This window comes from Alnus glutinosa, chromosome 1, assembly GCF_958979055.1.
Source record: "Alnus glutinosa chromosome 1, dhAlnGlut1.1, whole genome shotgun sequence".
Lineage (NCBI taxonomy): Eukaryota > Viridiplantae > Streptophyta > Magnoliopsida > Fagales > Betulaceae > Alnus > Alnus glutinosa.
In genome coordinates, this window is record NC_084886.1 from 1,943,512 (window position 1) to 1,961,662 (window position 18,151).

General features: G+C 36.0%; 3 protein-coding genes and 2 non-coding genes across 6 annotated transcripts; 3 read left to right on the forward strand and 2 right to left on the reverse strand.

Moving 5' to 3' along the window:
* The first annotated feature begins 52 nt into the window (after window positions 1-52).
* TRNAK-CUU (transfer RNA lysine (anticodon CUU)) lies at window positions 53-125 on the forward strand. Its single transcript has one exon. It is a non-coding gene; the product is annotated as a tRNA-Lys (tRNA).
* Window positions 126-1,707: 1,582 nt separating this feature from the next.
* On the forward strand, window positions 1,708-1,868 carry LOC133858957 (U1 spliceosomal RNA). Its single transcript, XR_009898630.1, has one exon. It is a non-coding gene; the product is annotated as a U1 spliceosomal RNA (small nuclear RNA).
* A 257-nt stretch (window positions 1,869-2,125) lies between these two features.
* Window positions 2,126-4,104, reverse strand: LOC133858384 (AAA-ATPase At3g50940-like). The gene is made up of 2 exons (XM_062293844.1): window positions 2,897-4,104; window positions 2,126-2,745 (listed from the first exon to the last, which is right to left on the reverse strand). Exons 1-2 carry the CDS (start codon window positions 3,905-3,907, stop codon window positions 2,251-2,253), a joined length of 1,506 nt encoding a protein of 501 aa, XP_062149828.1. The 5' UTR covers window positions 3,908-4,104; the 3' UTR covers window positions 2,126-2,250.
* A 5,071-nt stretch (window positions 4,105-9,175) lies between these two features.
* Window positions 9,176-9,907, reverse strand: LOC133858381 (uncharacterized). The gene has a single exon (XM_062293840.1). It carries the CDS (start codon window positions 9,905-9,907, stop codon window positions 9,176-9,178), a length of 732 nt encoding a protein of 243 aa, XP_062149824.1.
* A 1,932-nt stretch (window positions 9,908-11,839) lies between these two features.
* LOC133858721 (OVARIAN TUMOR DOMAIN-containing deubiquitinating enzyme 4-like) lies at window positions 11,840-17,297 on the forward strand. 2 transcript variants are annotated; one of them, XM_062294189.1, is made up of 6 exons: window positions 11,840-11,974; window positions 14,434-14,555; window positions 15,616-15,656; window positions 16,062-16,160; window positions 16,329-16,493; window positions 17,050-17,297. In XM_062294189.1, exons 1-6 carry the CDS (start codon window positions 11,914-11,916, stop codon window positions 17,075-17,077), a joined length of 516 nt encoding a protein of 171 aa, XP_062150173.1. In that variant the 5' UTR covers window positions 11,840-11,913; the 3' UTR covers window positions 17,078-17,297. The 2 variants fall into 2 exon arrangements, with proteins under 2 accessions (XP_062150173.1, XP_062150174.1); XM_062294190.1 differs by lacking the exon at window positions 11,840-11,974 and adding an exon at window positions 12,099-12,205.
* The last annotated feature ends 854 nt before the right edge of the window (window positions 17,298-18,151 follow it).

The following is an 18,151-nucleotide window of genomic DNA, read 5'->3' on the forward strand; positions in this document are numbered from 1 at the left end:
TGCACAACTAAGAATAGTTTAAATATAGCCTGTTCTATGTAGTTTGCAACAAGCCCGTCTAGCTCAGTTGGTAGAGCGCAAGGCTCTTAACCTTGTGGTCGTGGGTTCGAGCCCCACGGTGGGCGATATGTTAAAATGTTTTTCTTTTGGTCCATCTTCCAGTCATGATGGAGAATGGTTGGGCCGGCCGGCCGGCCTTCCAGAATGGCGCTGTTCTATCCTCATCAATTTCATATTTTCGTAGTTGCGGTTTCGTTGTCCATCTTCACTGGATGGCACGTACAATAACCAACCAATGATAAATTCAACCTCTTTTAATGACACTGATGTTGTTGTTATCTTTGATGATAAATTGGCAATTTTGTTGAAAATCAAATTGGCATTCATATTCAACTCAGCAAATTTTAGTTAAATAATCACTTTTCACCCTCATTTCAGATAAGCTATTATCATTCGAAGAGAAGGCACAAACTTCATGTCTAGGGTCATTAAGACACGAGATTTTAGATAAGCCAGCCTCCAAAATTTATAGATGGCCCTGTGGATTTTTCATATTTAACATCTCGTAATTAAAGAATAATTCTCTGTGTTTTACAACCCTGTGTTGATAAGTTTATTATGTTCTTAATTTATATTCTTACTTTTCAAATGTTATTTGAGCATTTTGGTGTATTATAATTATTTTTTTATTTTATGACAAGGAACTCCTACAAGGCAAGGCCACCTTGTGTACCCACCCCTGTCGGGTAAACCTCGAAACTATATAAACACATTTTCATCAATTATAATCTTGGAACTCCGGCCGATTGATACTAAGTGGACTACTGTTCACACATAATCCACATCACTTAACTATTTTGCCTAGCTCAAAAAAAAAAAAAAAAAACCCTCTATTGCTTTGTTTGTTTCGACGTAAAATGATTTTCGTCGTAAAATATTTTCGGCAAAATCATTTTCAGGAAAAATATTTTTCGGCGTTTGGCTCGTACGAAAAAATTACAAAATGTGAAAATCAGAGTTTGGCAAATGCCACCGGAATCTGGTAACGTCTGGTCGCTGTTGCCGGATTCCGGCGAGCAAGTTTGGCCGAATTCTGACCGGACTCTTCCGGATCTGTCCAAATCAGGTTGGATCCCGGCCGTTTTGGCCAGATCCAGCTGGCTTCTGACCATGGTTGGAATCCGGCAATAATCCGGCCAGTTTCGGCCGGAATTTGGTCTGTCGGCATCTGGTGATGATGGCCGAATTTCCCGGATTCTGGCACCGGCAGGTTTCAGGCGAACGAATGTTGTCGGACTCTGGTGCCAGCTGGATTCTGACAACCGACAATTGCTGAATTCCGACAATCGGATATCAAACGTGTGTGCAAGGACAAATAGTTTAATTTCAAAAAACGATTTACGGTTTTTCCTAAAATTAAAGAAGCTTTTATGGTCAAACTGAAAATAATTTCTGTTAACTATTATTTTCGTCTCTACCAAATACCGTAAAATGTCAAAAACAACTTACGCCGAAACAAACGGAGCATAAGACTACGTTGAAATTTTTTCTGACTCCGCTGCTGCATAGAAGAGTAATGAAATATCTTTAATATTGAGTTGTGAGTATATTTCATTTTCTGGTGTAGATTATCCCACATGGGAAAGAAGTAAGGAGAACAAGGCTGAGGCGCTATGATATAAAGAAGAACACGAGCGACGTCGAATCATACTTACCTGGACGGGGTGGATGGGTGATCAAGACGGCCCATGGCTTAGGTCAGTGACTTCCATTGCACTCTGGAAGGGTGCTGTCCTAAGGTCTGCCCAAGTGGCAGAGCCTACGTCATAATTTGTGGTAGTGGGGGCATGCGTTCGCGCGGCCCCCGTTCCAAAACACTTCAAATTCTTATGTGCTTCTGGTTAGAATTTGCTGGTGTATTGCTTGCAGTGAAGCTATTCGATGAAATGCCTAGCTGTGTTTGTCGGATGCAATTAGTTTGCTGTTGTGATTGAAATTGAAGCTAACCTTGGTCGAGAACATAACTGTGAATGATCTTCGTATATATTTGCCCATGATACTCGATAGCTGTTATTTAATGGGTGCTTCTTTTGTGCACTGATAGTCTGCTACTAGTGTTATGTTGAATTTGCAACAGAAGAAAAAAATTATTTTGTATTACAAGAACGGATTATTTCATTCATTAAGATGCAAATATGTTGCAAAGATTCGTGAGAGATGCAACAAATCAAGTAGACAATCTTTCCTATATTAACCTTTCATCGCATGCTTTTTACCCCTTCTTGCTTTCCTTGACTTCTTCTTCTTAGTTCTCTCACTGTCCTCTATTTTCGGGTTTGGTTTCCCTTCTTCTTTGACTTCTTCTTCCAATTTAGATTCTTCAGTGCATTTCATCATCTGCTTCTTCTGTTGAAGGAAGGCAGCCAGTCCTGTAAGGGCAATATCAGCGTCGTCACTTTTCATCAGCTCTTCTGCAACCTCTGCTGGGGTGACCTCCACCTCCTTTAGGAGTCCTTCTATTTCACTGAACAGGCAGTGACTTTTGAGTCTTAGGTAGTTGTCAGCGAGGATCTTGAACCCGCATGGAGTGCAATATGACATGTGGATGTGCATGTCCATGCGGCCTGGCCTTAACAAAGCAGGGTCTATTCTGTCTTTGTAGTTGGTTGTGAACACAATAATTCTCTCATCTCCACAGCTCGACCATAGCCCATCAATAAAATTAAGCAACCCAGATAGTGTTAGCTGCCAATTGGAGAGAACAAGTTAATCATCTTTACTTTTAGCAACCAACTGAAAAATAGCCTTTGAATAAAAGCAGCTCTGGGCATGTAAGCCTACAAATTGTGCAAATCATTAGTTAGCAGCAAGAAATGTTTAGAATCAATGGACTCACCTGGCTATCGCCATGATCGAATCCTTCATATTGTCGGTCTTTCAGTTCAACGCTACAATCAATATCCTCAATTACGAGAATAGATCGATTTGCAGCAGAGACTAACAGCCTCCTGAGCTCTGAATTGCTACGAAGATTTGTAAGCTCCAAATCATAGATGTCAAATTTCAGGTAGTTAGCCATGGCTGCTATCAAGCTTGACTTGCCTGTACCAGGAGGGCCATACAACAGATACCCACGTTTCCATGCCTTTCCCACTCTTTTATAAAATTCTCGTCTCTTTACGAACCTGTCCAAGTCATCCATCAACTCTCTCTTTTGCTTGGGATCCATTGCCAGTGTGTCAAAAGTGGATGGGTGTTCAAGATGAATTGATCCCCATGGAGATCCATCATACTCTCCGTTGAATTGTCCCAGTGAATAGAGTTTCACCGCCTTCTTTTCTTCTTGTATGGCCTTCGATCTGTCTGCTACATATGGCAGGTAAGTGCTCAATACCATTTCCCGGTATTTCTTGGAGAAACTGAGCTTAATTGATCTATGTTCAGACACTTCTGTTGACTGGGAATAGCTTTCGAAATCATAATGTGATTTCTGCTTTTCAGTGGAAACGAATTCCCATGTGAAATGTATTCCCTCGAATATGTCGATAATCTTTTCTCCTCTGTTGATAGTGATGGAGAGGTTCTTCTGACGCGGGGTCTTGGAAACCTTAAGCTGTCCGATTGAGGGGGTGATTCTTGTGGTCAAATAGACTTCAGAAGCCTGGTAAATTTCATTGATGGAAAGCCCACTGTATTCATCAATGATGAGAGTCATTTCAGACGAGAGATTTCCAAAAAGGCCTGCAAGCCTCGATAAGAAACTCTCTTGGAGTTGCTGCGGCATGAGCTGGCTGGTTATGGTTTTGACCTCATTGATCATACTCCGGACCAGCATTGCGGATGCAGCGAAGGAGGTATATGTTGATAGAACTGACGTTGTTGAAGGCATGCTTGTTAGAGAAAACATGCTTATGGGAAAGATTTGTATGGAAACTGATGGTTCTGGAGTTAAGGAAGCTTAGAGGGCTTTTATACCAGAAGAAAGGGGGGGTGGGGTGTGTATCCTCGATCCACTTGAAGCTTCGGAGGTCAGAAAGCTTCCCGCAAAATTTTCAAGCCAAAGCTTCTGGAGCAAGGAGTAGATCTAAAAGGGAAAATATGACAAGGTCAACCACATGATAGGAGGGAAAAGCTTCTCCAGCAATTCTCACAAAGAAAAAGCTACTTGACCTTTGAGGCCCGTGAAACATTTTTTTAGGTTCAATCTTGAACAGAAAAGAGTATCGAATTATACGCCGTTTTGACGAAAATTTATCGAACTAACAAACGTTTTCAAATTGGGGTAATTAAGTATCCAAATCTCTCACTTAAGAGTATTATGTCAGGATTCGCTGTTAAATCCTAACGGAACCCTATCACGTGCGACACACGTGACAAATCCCCCATATGTGGGCAAAATATTTTCAAACATTTAATAAAGGTAGAATAGACAATTTATGTAGGTGTCTAATTTTTCGTGATTTAACATTAAATTCTAACGGAAGGGTTAAGTAAAAGTCTAGACAGTTTAGCGGATTAATTATTTTTTTAAAAAATTTAAGGAAATATTATAAATTAGATGATAATTGAAGAGAATAAGTGTAGTTTTAGAAAAATAATCTTTGCCTAGTTTCCTTTTAGTAGCTTTGCATGTGGACCGGCTTGGTTCTTATTATTATTATTATTTTTATAAGTACACCAATAAGAAATTATAACAAATAAAAATAGAGAGATGACAACTTAACAAAAAGTCTTGAATTAACCTCATTACTAATAATAAACAAAAATTAAAAGAGAACGCATCAAATAAATAACGCACCACTGAAAGACAAGTGGGTATTGACATGTACCATCACCAATTCATGCCATCTTTTCAAGTGAAATAGACGGTTAAAAATGTGACATGCCATCGAAAGACAAAGTGGCGATTGAAATGCTGTCGTCGGGGGACAGAAAAATAGAGTGGTATTAAGTCCCGTTTTGTCTTCCATATCCTTCTACAGACATGTCACATTACCTAAGGCAAAACAAAGGACAGTACCATCACCAATTCATGCCATCTTTTCAAGTGAGAAAATAGCATGAACTCTACCAAAAAAAATCATTGATTGCACCCGAAGAGGAAATTGAAATCAAGCACAAAACTTTTTATCGGGTCTTTCAATAGGTGATTACTCCGACTTTGAAGCCAGTGGATTGAGCTTTGAGAGAAAAGTAATTAGGAGGAGTTGGGTGAGTGTATAATGCCTACCTCTTAGAATAGCCATTTCCCTCATATCAGATCTGTGTATTGTGTATCGGGGCCGGCTCGATATATTTCGGGGTCTAGGGCGAGAATTTTAAATGCGACTTTTTTTTGTGGGCCCCACTTTTAGTGATTGTTATTTCTGTTGAGTTATGACTTGTATTTCAAAGTCTTTTTCCATGAGCTCTATTCTCTTCATTAGTTTCCTTGTAGTCCACATCGTTTTTTTTTTTTTTTTTTTTTTTAACCAAGTAGACATGCCTTCATTGATAATAAAAATGATCTCAAAATTGGAATCTAGGGATACAAACGATCCTTATTTACAACATACACAAGAAATTCTGGAACATCTTCTAGTCATGTCATGTCTAAAAATTTGGCCGAGCCTCTTTTGCTAGGACATAGGCTACATTATTAGAATTCTTCCCTACATAAGCTACCTTAACATATCTGAAAGAATGTCATCCACAAACAAACCAGCTGTCGACAAATCTGTCTTCCCAGCATTAACATCATTGATTACTTGTTTGGCATTCCCTTCTAGAAATACATTAAAAAAACTAGCTTCTTTACAAAAAAAACACTGCTTCAATGGCAGCCATAGTTTCAGCTAGTTTCGAAGAGCCTACAACCTTCTTGGTGATTGCCCTTGCACCCATAAAATTCCCACTATGTTCCCAGGCCACAATTCCAATACCAATAGACCTATCTTTTATGTTCAAAGAAACATCCTAATTAACTTTTAGAATACCATTCGGAGGTGGTTGCCAACTGGTTACAGCTACATGAGGCACTGTAACTTCTCAAATGTGTCCCCCATGTTTCTCGTGAAGGTGTACTCTACAATGATCACTATAAGCTTCATGTGCTTCCTTATAAACAACTTGCTGATGGGTGCAGAAATTTTCAAAAATAAATTTATTTCTTCGCAGCCAAATACGTCTTGCAATAGTGGCCAGTAACCCCACATCCTCAGAAAACCTGTCCATACAATATTCCACAAACTGCATGAAATTTTCCCCCATAAAAGAAGATTTTTGAAATAGAATAGAACCTCCTCCCCAAACATCTTGGGTTGCTGGACAGTTCCAAATAACATGCAAAGTAGTTTCTACCTCTCTTCTACAGCATGGGCAAATGTTATCTTCCACAATTTTCCTCAAAGCTAGATTTGAGTCTCTTAATAGGTGAAAAAATTACAGTTTTTTTTTTTTTTTGGTTAAGTATTAATTGTTGTGTTCTCAGGCTTTTAACTATTAATTTTTCTATTGAAGTTAAAGAGTTTTCAAAGAAGAGATCATGTTTCTTTTATTTTTTCAAAACCATTCTAGATTATGATTGGTTTTTTTTTTTTTTTTTTTTTTTTTTTTTTTTTTTTAAATTTTTTTTTTCAAACAAACCTATCTTTGGGGGCCATATTCCATTGGAAAAAAAAAAATTGTTTTAGCTTATGATTAGGCTTTTTTTTCTTTTTCTTTTTTCAAACAAACTTGTTTTGGGGCCTTATTCCACTGAAAAAGAAAAAAAAAAAGTTTCAGATTATGATTCAGCTTCTTTTTTTTTTTTTTTTTTTTTTTCAAACAAACATGTCTTTGGGGGCCTTAGGCGACCGCCTAACTCGCCTTATGGTTGAGCCGGCCCTACTCTTGTATCTGATGAATCGAAGTGCTAAACCTCAGCCAGAACTCCAGATTTTCTTTCAAACATTTTATCAAATACTGGAAGAGCCCATATCAAAACCTGAGCATGATCAATAAATCTTTTATCACTGCCACCCATCTCCCCAGAACTTGTTCGTCTACGTGACTACGTCCATCCTCCTCAAAAGCAGATTTATTTGACTAAGAAATTGGAAAACTAAGAGAATTAAGTTCCTCAATTTCTAAGTATAAAACCAAGAAACTAAGTTCCTCAATTTCACCTAGTTCTTTAATTTATCTTTTAAAATAAAATTAATAAAAAAAATAATATTTTAAGATGATATGGCGAAAATACTGATGTGGCACTAATGGGAGTTGCGAAATTAGACAGAAAAGTATTGAAAGGATCCAATTCAAAATCGCAAAAAAATTAAGAAGTCAATATTAAAAATTAAAAATTGAGGAGACATTTTCAAATCGAGCTCAAACTTAAAAATTTATTATACATTAACCCTTTAATTTAACATGCGGCATGCCACCAAAGACATAAGTGACAAGTAAAATGTTGTCGTCTTGGACAAAGAAAAATAAACTGACATTTAGTCCCGTTTTGTTTTCCCTCTTCAGCTCTTCTTCTATTGACCGGTAACATTACCCAAGACAAAACGAAGGTCAGTGCCATGGCTGCAACCATGCAAGACACAAATACATGGAATACCCTGTTTTGAGGATAACTTCAATTCGGCTGTGGCAAAAAGTAGGCTTTGTTTGCCCACCAATAAAAAATTGACACGTAAGTTTGGAGCAAGAAAATCACATAAAAGCAAAACACCTGATTTTTTTTTTTCTCTCTCTTTGTAGTGAAATGAAGAGATCGAGGGAGAGAGATGAGAGATGGAAACCCAGCCCCGACCCCCGACCCCGACTTCGACCCAGACAACTAAATCAGCGTAGCCCATGGAAGCCGCGCCACCATGTGGCCGACCCGAGTTCGACCTCGACCACATCGACGTTCACCATCTCCGGTTGAACCAAAATGCCGAGAGCACCCAATCACCGGACCAGATGTGATCACCGAAAACCACTAGAGGGGCGAGAGGGGAGAATGGCCAACGAAAGGGAGAGATCCCGAGAGAGGACGAGGCTCAGTTCGGATCGGTGGCCGAATCTCTGTCGACAGTGTCAGGAGGTTGCAGGGAAGAGGATCTAGAGGCTCGCCGGTGGTTGGATCTCTGTGACTGGATCTCTATGGCTGGAGGACCGGCCGTCTAGCAACGGGGAAGAGGCAGTCAGCTGACGGGTTGGGTTGGGGAGCTTCAGTTGTTTTTTTCATATTTTTTTTCAGTCCAGGCGAACGTGCGGTGATTTGGGGTGGATTAGGGGTGGACTGGCTGACGGCAGATGGGCGGACGTGCAGTGGGGTTTTTCTCTATGTCAAGGGATTATTGGTGGGCATAAACCCCATCTTTTCTGCCACTACCGTATAGAAGGGGCTCTCCCCTGTTTTATGTTGGACAAATAGAAACGCGTAACTCTGTTTTCACAACAATTTCAGTTAAATTACCATTTATGTCAGTTTATTAGGTGGATTGAAAATTGTGAATTTAATTATTTAATTAATACTTTAATACTCTCTCTCTCTCTCTCAACAAATGAGGTTTAACATGTGAAATATTTAAGTGAAATAGGAAGTAAACTACAGAGTTAATGTTTGAATTCAAGACCTTTGCTCTCGTACCATGTTAAATAAATCATCATTTATCTTAAAAGCTTAAACTGAAAATAGTAAGTTTAATTATTTAATTAATAATAATGTTAGTCTTCATACCAATTTATCACACCGGCTGACACGACGTATTTTAAATGATTTTTCAATGTTAGTCACTTAAAAAAGAAAGAAAGTATAAGTCCTTTATAGTACGTCATACATGTTCGCCAGTGTGATACGAATATGATAAATGGGGGGTTGAAGTGAGATTTGCATTAATCTCTCTAATTAATTCTTTTAACATTTATGGTTTCTGTTCATTTGCTACAAATTAACATTCTTTGCATGTTCCCATTACATACATGTTTTATATGATTGCATCAATTCTCAAAACCCAGTTTGCAAGAAACACCAATACAGAGATCATTTCAACATTGCTGAAACCAGGATACTAAATCTGTAGACCCATTGATGCATTATCTTTGCTGTCAACTAACTACAAAATATTTGTGTTCAGAGTGCAGCCAGTATGACTGACCTGTGACGAATAATTGTGACCACCAAATCAAAATTGCTGTGCTTGGTTTTTTTTCTTTCTGATTTTCACATCGCCGCGTCTGAAGCAGAATGTCTCCTCGAGCTCCCTTTGTCCCCTCTTCCAGGGTTCATGAGCCATCCCGACTCGAACAATTCTAGAATTGGATCATTTTTGCTTTTATCTGCATTGGTTTTCTCATTGATCTTCTCCATCTTTTCAACTTCTTCCTTTGATTTCTTTTCCACGTTTTCCTTTGTCCCCTTCTCTAGTACCTCCTCGTACGTGTCTTCCACAACGCCTGAATCAACTGTCTTGCTGTCTGTCTCTGCAGGCTGGTGTGCTACATCAACCATGATATCCTTTTCCCTTGCACTTCCCGACTCCCAGTGAGTCAATGTAGCGATCAAGAAGTTCAGCCACGAGACAGCTTGGACAAGCGCGCAATCAAAGCCAAGTTGGTGGAGAATCTCAGGAGCTCTGTCCAAAGCATCATCAAACTTTTCTGGGAAAGTTGCTATGATCTGGACAAGGTAGTCAATCCTGTCGAATACGTAGGTTGATGGGGGAAACAATTTCTCCATGACGTTTTCAACGACTAGGATGTAATCGTCGGCAAAGGAGAGGATCGCTAGCCATTGATATTGCAGGGCATAGAGTAGTGGACTGGCAAATGTGGCTACCCTTCTTGTCGTCGAACCTATTGGTCCGTTAAAAGCTTGAGCTTTTTCGTAAGCACTATGAGCAATCGCCAGTAGTGAAGCTCCACACGTGTGCAATGGACGATGCCTGGAACTCATTCTGGCTGTTGCTTTTGGCTCCTTAGCAATTCAAGTCAAATGTGAGGAGAAGACTATAAGCATCTTCATCATTTCATCATTTTCATGGCAGATGTGAATTATAATAGCTAATTTTTTAATAGAAAATTATTTTATCTCTCTAATTAATAATTAACATTTTCAAGGCAATGCTAATCATCTAATTAATCACGGACATGTATTTTTTTTTTTCTTCAGAAAAATAAAGACATACTTTTTTTTCTTTCTTTTTAATCAAGAAATATTTATTTAAGAAAAAAACCATGTTTGGTTGCTGATAAATCAAGGGAAAAGGAAGAGAAACAAAAATCAGAACATTGATGAACAAAGTGAGTTTAATCCTAAGAAAGAGAGATTTGAAGTGATGATCACGGATTTAAAAAATGAAGACCCATCTCAAATAATTATATAAAACACAATTGAGTATAGAATTTACTTTTTAATATATCAGAACTGTTGGAATATAAATTAAATAATTAAATTCATTTATTTTTATTAGTTTAAACTTTTTGGAATAATAATTAGTGATTTAATATGAATCAAACGTGTAAGAAAGTAGTAGAATAAATGATAATTTAACAAGAACAACCTACAAACTTTAATTTCAAAGAAATTCAAAGAAAAATAATATTAAATCAAGATAGAATCATCATCAAAAAAGAAAAAGAAAAGGATTGCTTAATCATACCTTTGACGAAAAAGACATATTATCGGAATCCAGAATCCTCTCCCCTGCAAAAACTGATAAAAAGATGATTAAAAGGTTCCATTTAAAGGTGGGAAACAACTTACGGTATCGGTGCCAAATGAAGTGGCTGGTATATATTTTTTAGCGGGAGAATCTCGTTTACGGTTGTGGGGGGTTTGTTCATTTGGTGGGTAGTGATTTCATGGTGGCACCGTGGCAATACACAGTGGCCCTTGCCTCCACGCCTTGTAAAAGTTCGACACCTGTTATTCCCATGTCAGTGTTGTGGCTTAACAGCCAAACGCTGCGTATTACTATAAAAAAAAAAAAACTTAACTTTTTAACAATTTCAGATATTCAATATATTAAATATTCTAAAATAGAATAAAAAATAATTATTTAAATAATTTTTATTAATTAAAAATTACTTTTATGTGCTATTTAAAGTAAAAAATAGGGTAAAGTCCACGTATCTTCCTCAAACACCCAATTGACAATATCTCTCTAAATTACAAAAAATTGTTAATGTTCTCTCAATAATAAAAATACCCTTAATGAAATAAAAAAAATACTAAAAAATTCAAAAATAAAAAAGAAACTAAAATTAAAAAAAAAAAAAAAACTAAAAGACACATAAAAATTAAGGGTGGCCAAATTTTAAAATTAAAAGAAATATTAAAAAAAGTTTTCGGAAGTTATTTAACTCTAGTAATTTAAATCAAATTTAGAAGATGATCTTGTTAACGGTCGCTAAAGCCATTGATGTTGATAGGACAACACAATTCATCTTAATTGATTTGCAGATTCAAAACATGCAATTTAGAAAACAATGATTTTAAAAAGTACAATTTGAAAACATAAATTTAAAAAACATAGATAAATATTTGATAAAATTATGTTTGACCTTTAAATCGTGCGTTTTTAAAAATACAAATTTTTCTACGTTTTCAAACTTGATAAAAAAAAAATTATTTTAATAAAAAAATGAATATTAATTTTTATATAGTTTTCTTTTAGAATTTTATTTAATATTAATATTATTATATAGTTATCTTGATAAAAAAAAAAAAAATTAAAGAAAAAAAAAATGGACTATACCCCTCCCTTGTCCAACCCAAGTCTCACTATGTAAAGAATGGAATTCGATTCTCTGACGGTGGCTTTCGCACCACAGCTCAGAAAAGTTGTAAACGAGTGGTTCTCTTATCACTTGTGCAATGATCAAAGTCAAGAATCACGTACTGCTAATTATCAAGGTTCATATCATTTTGCACATTGCCTGCTACTGCTTAGTCTTTGTATGCACATGGTTTTCTCCTTATCATCTGCTCGAACAATGCAGAAGTCGGAAACTTCGCTTGGTAAGTGTCATCAGTTTTCACGTTTCATCTCCTCCTTTTGATTAAGCTAGACAAAAGGCTTAAACTACTTATATGCTTTGCTTCTTGCATTTGGCTTTGCATCCATGCTTTTCTTGCAGCATATGTCTTCATTATTTGGTTATGATCTTCCTTTCTGGTTTTTGAGTGCATGTGATCTTTTTTCTTCTAAGGTTTGAGAAATTGTGGTGATTATTATGGATTCTGACCTAGGTCTGTCTCTTTCTCTCTTTTTCAATTTTTTCCTTTCTTAATTTCAAGAATCATTGCAAATTGTTTGTGATTAGTGATCTTCCTTTCGTAAGAGATGTACCTTTTTTTTTATGGCAGTTCTGAAGTTCTTTAGAACTATAGTAAAATCCTTTTTTTTTTTTTCTTCTTTCAATTGTGTACTTTTGGGGGATGCATATTGTTGGCTATATCTCAGAAACCATTTTTTCTTTTTGATGAGCTGCCTCACCCCTTAGCTATCTATACTTACGTAATGGTTCATGAAAGAATAGTAATTCGAAGTTTGAATTGAGTATTAATTAGTTGTTAAGCTGTAATGTTCTCGAAGAGATAAGTTGCATATGACATCCTATAAAGTTAGTTTCACATTGAAAAGATAAATTGCCCATATTTGAGTGGGCAGAGTATACAAATGATCATGAGTACTAAGTCATACATTATTCTTTTGTGAATACACTTGTTAGATTTGTGTCCCACATTTGTAAAACCGTAAAAGACCTTCAATTAAGCAGATTAAGAATTCGATTGTAAAATTGGGTTGTGTTTTTCGCTGTTGGATGATGCTCGTGAAATTCTGAACTTGTTAAATATCATTGAATTATGTATATAAACTCTTGGACACCCTCTCCCTTGCAAGTCAGTTTGGCATTTTCCTCCGTTCTGCTGAATTTATTAGTGGCATGAGATCAATCTGTTCATGCTGTAAACAGAACCATCTACTTTTCTGTAAATTTAAAGCCGGCAGAAAAGGCGTGTATATGTATGTATGTATGTATGCAGTGCCGGCTCTATCCTTAGGCGACTTAGGCGGTAGCCTAAGGCCCCCGAGAAAAGAAGGCCCCAAAAAATACATTTGTTAAGGCCCAATTATAGTCTAATAAAACATTTAAAAAAAAAAAAAATGTAGTCTAATGCGATTCTGAAAAAATAAAAAACAGAAAAGAAGAAGTATTATTATTTATCTCTTTTTTGGGAGACTCTTCAACTCCCATTAACAAAAAAATTCAAATGCCAAGAACACAACTATTAATACCAAAACAAATGGTTATTAATTATCTCCACTTTGGAAGATTTAACTCCACAAAAATCAAAACAAATGGTCATTAATTATCTCCACTTTGGAAGATTTAACTCCACAAAAATCGATCGTTAGAACACAATAAGTTGGCAAAAAAGAAGAAAAAAAAGAAGTGCATTATCTCACACTTAGAAGACTTTAGAACTTCCGCATAGAAAAATGAACCATCGGGCTCAAAACCACAAATATGAAGTTTTTTTTTTGTTGAAAAAAGGAAGACACAAATCTTACTTTCAGAACAATCTCTCCCACAAATTACCAAGACCACTCTTTGAAATGCTCTACAATTTTCTCCAGCAGCCAGATGATAGGAAAGATCGCCGTAGCAGCTTGTTCGCTTTATCACCAGCCGCCTCTCACCTCCTCTTTGCCTCTCCTTCAGCAATCTCTCGTACCCAAGGTCAGATCTGCAACTTCTTTTTCGATTTCTTTTTGATATTTAGAGGTCTTCTAGATCTTTCTTGAAGTTCTTCCATAGTTTGCTTTCAATATTTTATGCTCTCAGACTTTTTCTTTTAAGGCAACAAGATATAAAGACAAAAAAATGCACAACCACACCTTTTCGTTTTTGTATTTTTTGGTCATCAGGAATGTGTGGCTATTGAACAGCCACGTTTCCTCTCTTTTTTCCGGTCATTGGAGAGCTGGGATCTTACTCCAATTTGGGGGCATTTTTTTTCCCTCTCTTATATGACAACTTTGTCAACAAAAAAAAATAAAAAAACTTTTAAGTACTTAAAATAAATAAATAAATAAAATACAAAAACTGAAGTACTTCAACTTGTTGCGAAGAAGCTTGAAGAAATTCTCAACAATCAAACGGAAATTTGAAATTTGAAATTTTTATTGAATAATAAAATTATGAAGAAAAAAAAACTTTTATATAGATTTATTACCTACTAGCAGTATAACATTGAAAAGAATAATTTTAAATAAAAATATAAAATAAAAAAAATTATTTAATATTTAAATATAAAAAAGCCTAATTTAAAATTCTCGCCTTAGGCCCCAAAATACAACGAGCCGGCCCTGTATGTATGTTTGAGCGAGTGCCTGTTTTGGATAGCTAACAATTCCATTTATTGCTTGACTTCATCAATACATTGACATGCTATATATTTGATTGGTAAAGGCATACCCGGAGATGGAAGATGTTTATTCCGGTCTGTCGTTCATGGTGCTCTCCTGAGAGCAGGGAAGTCATCTCCAAGTGAGGGCCATCAGAAAGAACTTGCAGATGAGCTCAGAGCTAAAGTACAACATAAACTTACGTTTAATGATTTCACAAGGAGAGTGATGCTTTGTTAGCATGTTTCAGCTTTTAGCTCTTTGGCATTTTCTGTTGAGCTGTTCAATGTGGTGTCTAGGGAACTGTCTAGTTTACATAAAACATATTAATTGGGAACTTGTTTGACTCGTACCAATTACTGAACATACTTGCAGACCAGCTTTTTCAGTTGTGAATAGAGTAGAAATTGATTTTTATTTATTTATTTTTTTTTTAGAGAATTTCACTTATAATTCTTAAACTTTCACCCATTTTAAAAGAAGATACTTAAATTTTAAAATGTCTCAATTTAATAGAAAGTTTCAATCTTAGTCATTCGTTAAAATTTTCCGTTAAATCTTGTTAAAATTTTCATAATACTCCTCATTTTTTTTTTTTTTTATTTATAAAAAAATGAAAAAAAAATTGTAAGTGTTGGTTAGAATTTAAAAGAATTTACAAAAATACCTATGCTTGAATCTTTGAAAATTTTTATAAATTTTTTTTAAAAAATAAACACAGTGGTATTTTAAAAATTTTGATAAGATTTAACGGAAAATTCTAACAGAGGACTGAAATTGAAATTTTCTGAAAAATGAATATCCTAAATTGATATATTTTAAAATTTAGGTACCTTATATCAAAATGAGTTAAAATTCAGGAGTTAAAAGTGAATTGCTGAGGGTAGAAATTGATTTTTTTTTTTTTTTAAAAAAAAATTATTTCATGCAACTTTTCGAGATCTACAAGATGGTGAAGACAGTTTATCCAAAAAGATTTAAAAAAATGCTGCTAAATACCAAAGACACGTTTGTTTCGTATAAAAGCCCCCTAAAATTATTTCGAAATGTGTAATGGGGCAAATAGAGTAAAAGTTAAAGTTAGCTTTTTTATACCTTTTTCATTTAATTGCATTTTCTTTCCTGCATGCCCAATAACCCAATCAAGTTTTTTCATGACTTTTATCCTTTCGTTTTGGTAAACTATTTCAGTCCATTCTTTCTGGTCATCCTTTCTTACAAAGAAAACGTTACATGGTTTCGACAGGTGGTAGATGAATTCGTTAAGAGGCGAGCAGAAACTGAATGGTAAATTTTCTTGAGACTACTCGGTGAGACCGTGGCGTCATTTTGAATTGCTTTGAAATACAGTAGGGTGGTTGGGGAAGAGGACTGCCCTGTCTATACCATACCATTGTAATTTGTCAATTTTTGACACAATTCATGAAGTCGACACAAACACAGTACGAAATCAATATATTAGAGTGAGGAGTTTGGTCCATTTAGTTAAATGGGTCAAGTCCGGTTGTTTTGTATAATCTTATACTATACCATGCTTTGACACGGTTCAAACTTGGCACTCAAACACGAATTGCCACCCTTTAATACATTACAGAATTCACAAATCCTGATGAGTTCCTGCCTAGAGTTGCAAATGAAAGAATTTTAATAATACTCATTTCAGCAAGTTTTCAAGCCTTCATTCACTGGCAGGTTTCTTGAAGGTGATTTTGACACGTATGTTGTACAGATGCGACAGCCCCACATTTGGGGAGGAGAGCCTGAGTTGCTGATGGCATCCCATGTTCTACAGTAAGCTCCTTCTCTTCTCTTCAAGAATCGTCCCCATAGAATCCCAATGACTTGGGTGTCGCTAGGAGTTTTCATTGAGCCCTGTAAAAAATGATCTGAAACAGATTGCCCTGTGTTTTTTTTTATGGACTTTGGCATTACATTATCATGACACAATTTTCCATTTAGGATGCCAATCACTGTTTACATGAAGGACAAGAATTCTGGTAGCCTCAAAATTATAGCTGAATATGGTCAAGAATATGGTAAGGATAACCCCGTCCGTGTCCTTTATCATGGTTATGGACACTACGACGCGTTGCGGAGCCCAAGTGTTGGTGCAGAATCCAAACTGTAAGATCTCTTGCTTCCCTGTTAATGTATGTTTTACAGCTCAACTGCGTCTGCATGCATTAGAAATGCTTAGATGAATCCATTTTTGTGGTTTCTTTCTTATGTTTATCCTGCAAATACTCATTTTTAGTGCTTGCTCTAGGTGAACTATAAAGTCGTCTCGAAAACATGAATTTGTGTTGTTTTTATTGTTCATAGACCGGCTAGGTATCATCCATCAATCTCTGCTCCAATTCAGGCAATCAGTTGTGAGAGAGTTTTAATGAGATCCACTTATTTGAATAGGTGAATCATGTATTTTGAATTGTCTGAACACCTGCCTGAACAAATAGGCCTCATTGGGCCTCTCTTATTGGAGAATTGAGTAGGCTATACTTCCGTCAACTACTTGCAGCCAATTCCGATCCCATCGTTCATCGTTTATTTGTTTGTTAGTGGTCCCTTTAATGGGACTTTTATGATTTAGATTTTGATGCAACAATTTTTAAGTAGGGACTGGAAAATATTGATGAAATAGTACTGATGTCTTATGAGTTTCCTTGTGGGTTATTGGCAGGTACAAGAAAAGATCGATGAAGGGATAGTTGCAGTAGACTAGAGTCAGCTTTCAGCTTTGGAATCTTGAAGTGTACCCATGTCCAGCCTGCGCCATGCTAGAAATGAATCCCTTTTTTATTTGGTGTTGGAAATTACATTATTTCTTCATGAATTTGAAACCACCTCCTAAGAAATTCTAACCTTCGTTCTGAAATTAAATTACAATTTGCCGTTTCCTGGTGAGGATTATGGATTTGCCACTGCCAATTAATACGTTCCAGTTTCCTTTAATTTGGTATAAAACATGTCATGAGAAGTCAGAATGGCCTAAATAGGATGATTGTCAAGATATGATCCTTTTGAAGTATAAGAAAAATATAGCTAAGAAGTATAAGAAAAATGCTAGACCTACAATTGTCTTACAACTTCTTGGCGTGGCACCGCCACGTATGTTTTGGGAGGTAAGGGCAAAAATGCGGGTAGATAATAATCACCTACGTTTGCCATCTGCACCTAATCACTATTCGCATATGCAGATGTGAATACAATTTTAGGGTATGCAAATTCGGTTAATAATCACATCCACATTTTCTTTATATATATATATATATATATATAATTAAATTCACTAAAACGACGTCGTTTTGGATTCGATAAGTTTAAAATCTTTAGGTTATGTTAAGTTTTTTTCATTATCATCTCAAAGTTATACCTCACTACATTTACTATTTCTTTTTCTCTTTTTTTTTGAGTAATTAAAAATGTCGATTACTTTATGAAACAATGACCATATATGGCTGATAATCATAAATTATCTAACAAGTGAAACTTTAATTTATTTAAACTTACATATAATAATAACCGCATTATTTAAGCTTGCATATAGATTTAAATAGTGATCCAAAATGACCATACCGCATATGCGGATAGCGAATAATAACTGCATTTAATAACACAATAACCACGCCGTTGCAGATACCTACAAATGATAACTGCATTATGCGGATGCGGATGCAGATATTACTAATAACCCCATCTGCATCTGCATTTTCATCCCCTAATTGTCACGTTAACTCAAAAAAATTTGCCCATACCTTTGAAGGTGGTCGCAGCCACCTCCT

What these genes read in the sequence shown, in the direction of transcription:
- LOC133858384 (XM_062293844.1), bottom strand. Translation starts at nt 3,907, where the DNA reads ATGTTTTCTCTAACAAGCATGCCTTCAACAACGTCAGTTCTATCAACA. An exon ending in TCGATCATGGCGATAGCCAG is followed by an intron (nt 2,746 to 2,896) that starts GTGAGTCCATTG and finishes TCCAATTGGCAG; the next exon opens with CTAACACTATCTGGGTTGCT.
- LOC133858381 (XM_062293840.1), bottom strand. Translation starts at nt 9,907, where the DNA reads ATGAGTTCCAGGCATCGTCCATTGCACACGTGTGGAGCTTCACTACTG.
- LOC133858721 (XM_062294189.1), top strand. Translation starts at nt 11,914, where the DNA reads ATGCACATGGTTTTCTCCTTATCATCTGCTCGAACAATGCAGAAGTCG. An exon ending in CAGATGAGCTCAGAGCTAAA is followed by an intron (nt 14,556 to 15,615) that starts GTACAACATAAA and finishes TGGTTTCGACAG; the next exon opens with GTGGTAGATGAATTCGTTAA. An exon ending in ATGGCATCCCATGTTCTACA is followed by an intron (nt 16,161 to 16,328) that starts GTAAGCTCCTTC and finishes TTTTCCATTTAG; the next exon opens with GATGCCAATCACTGTTTACA.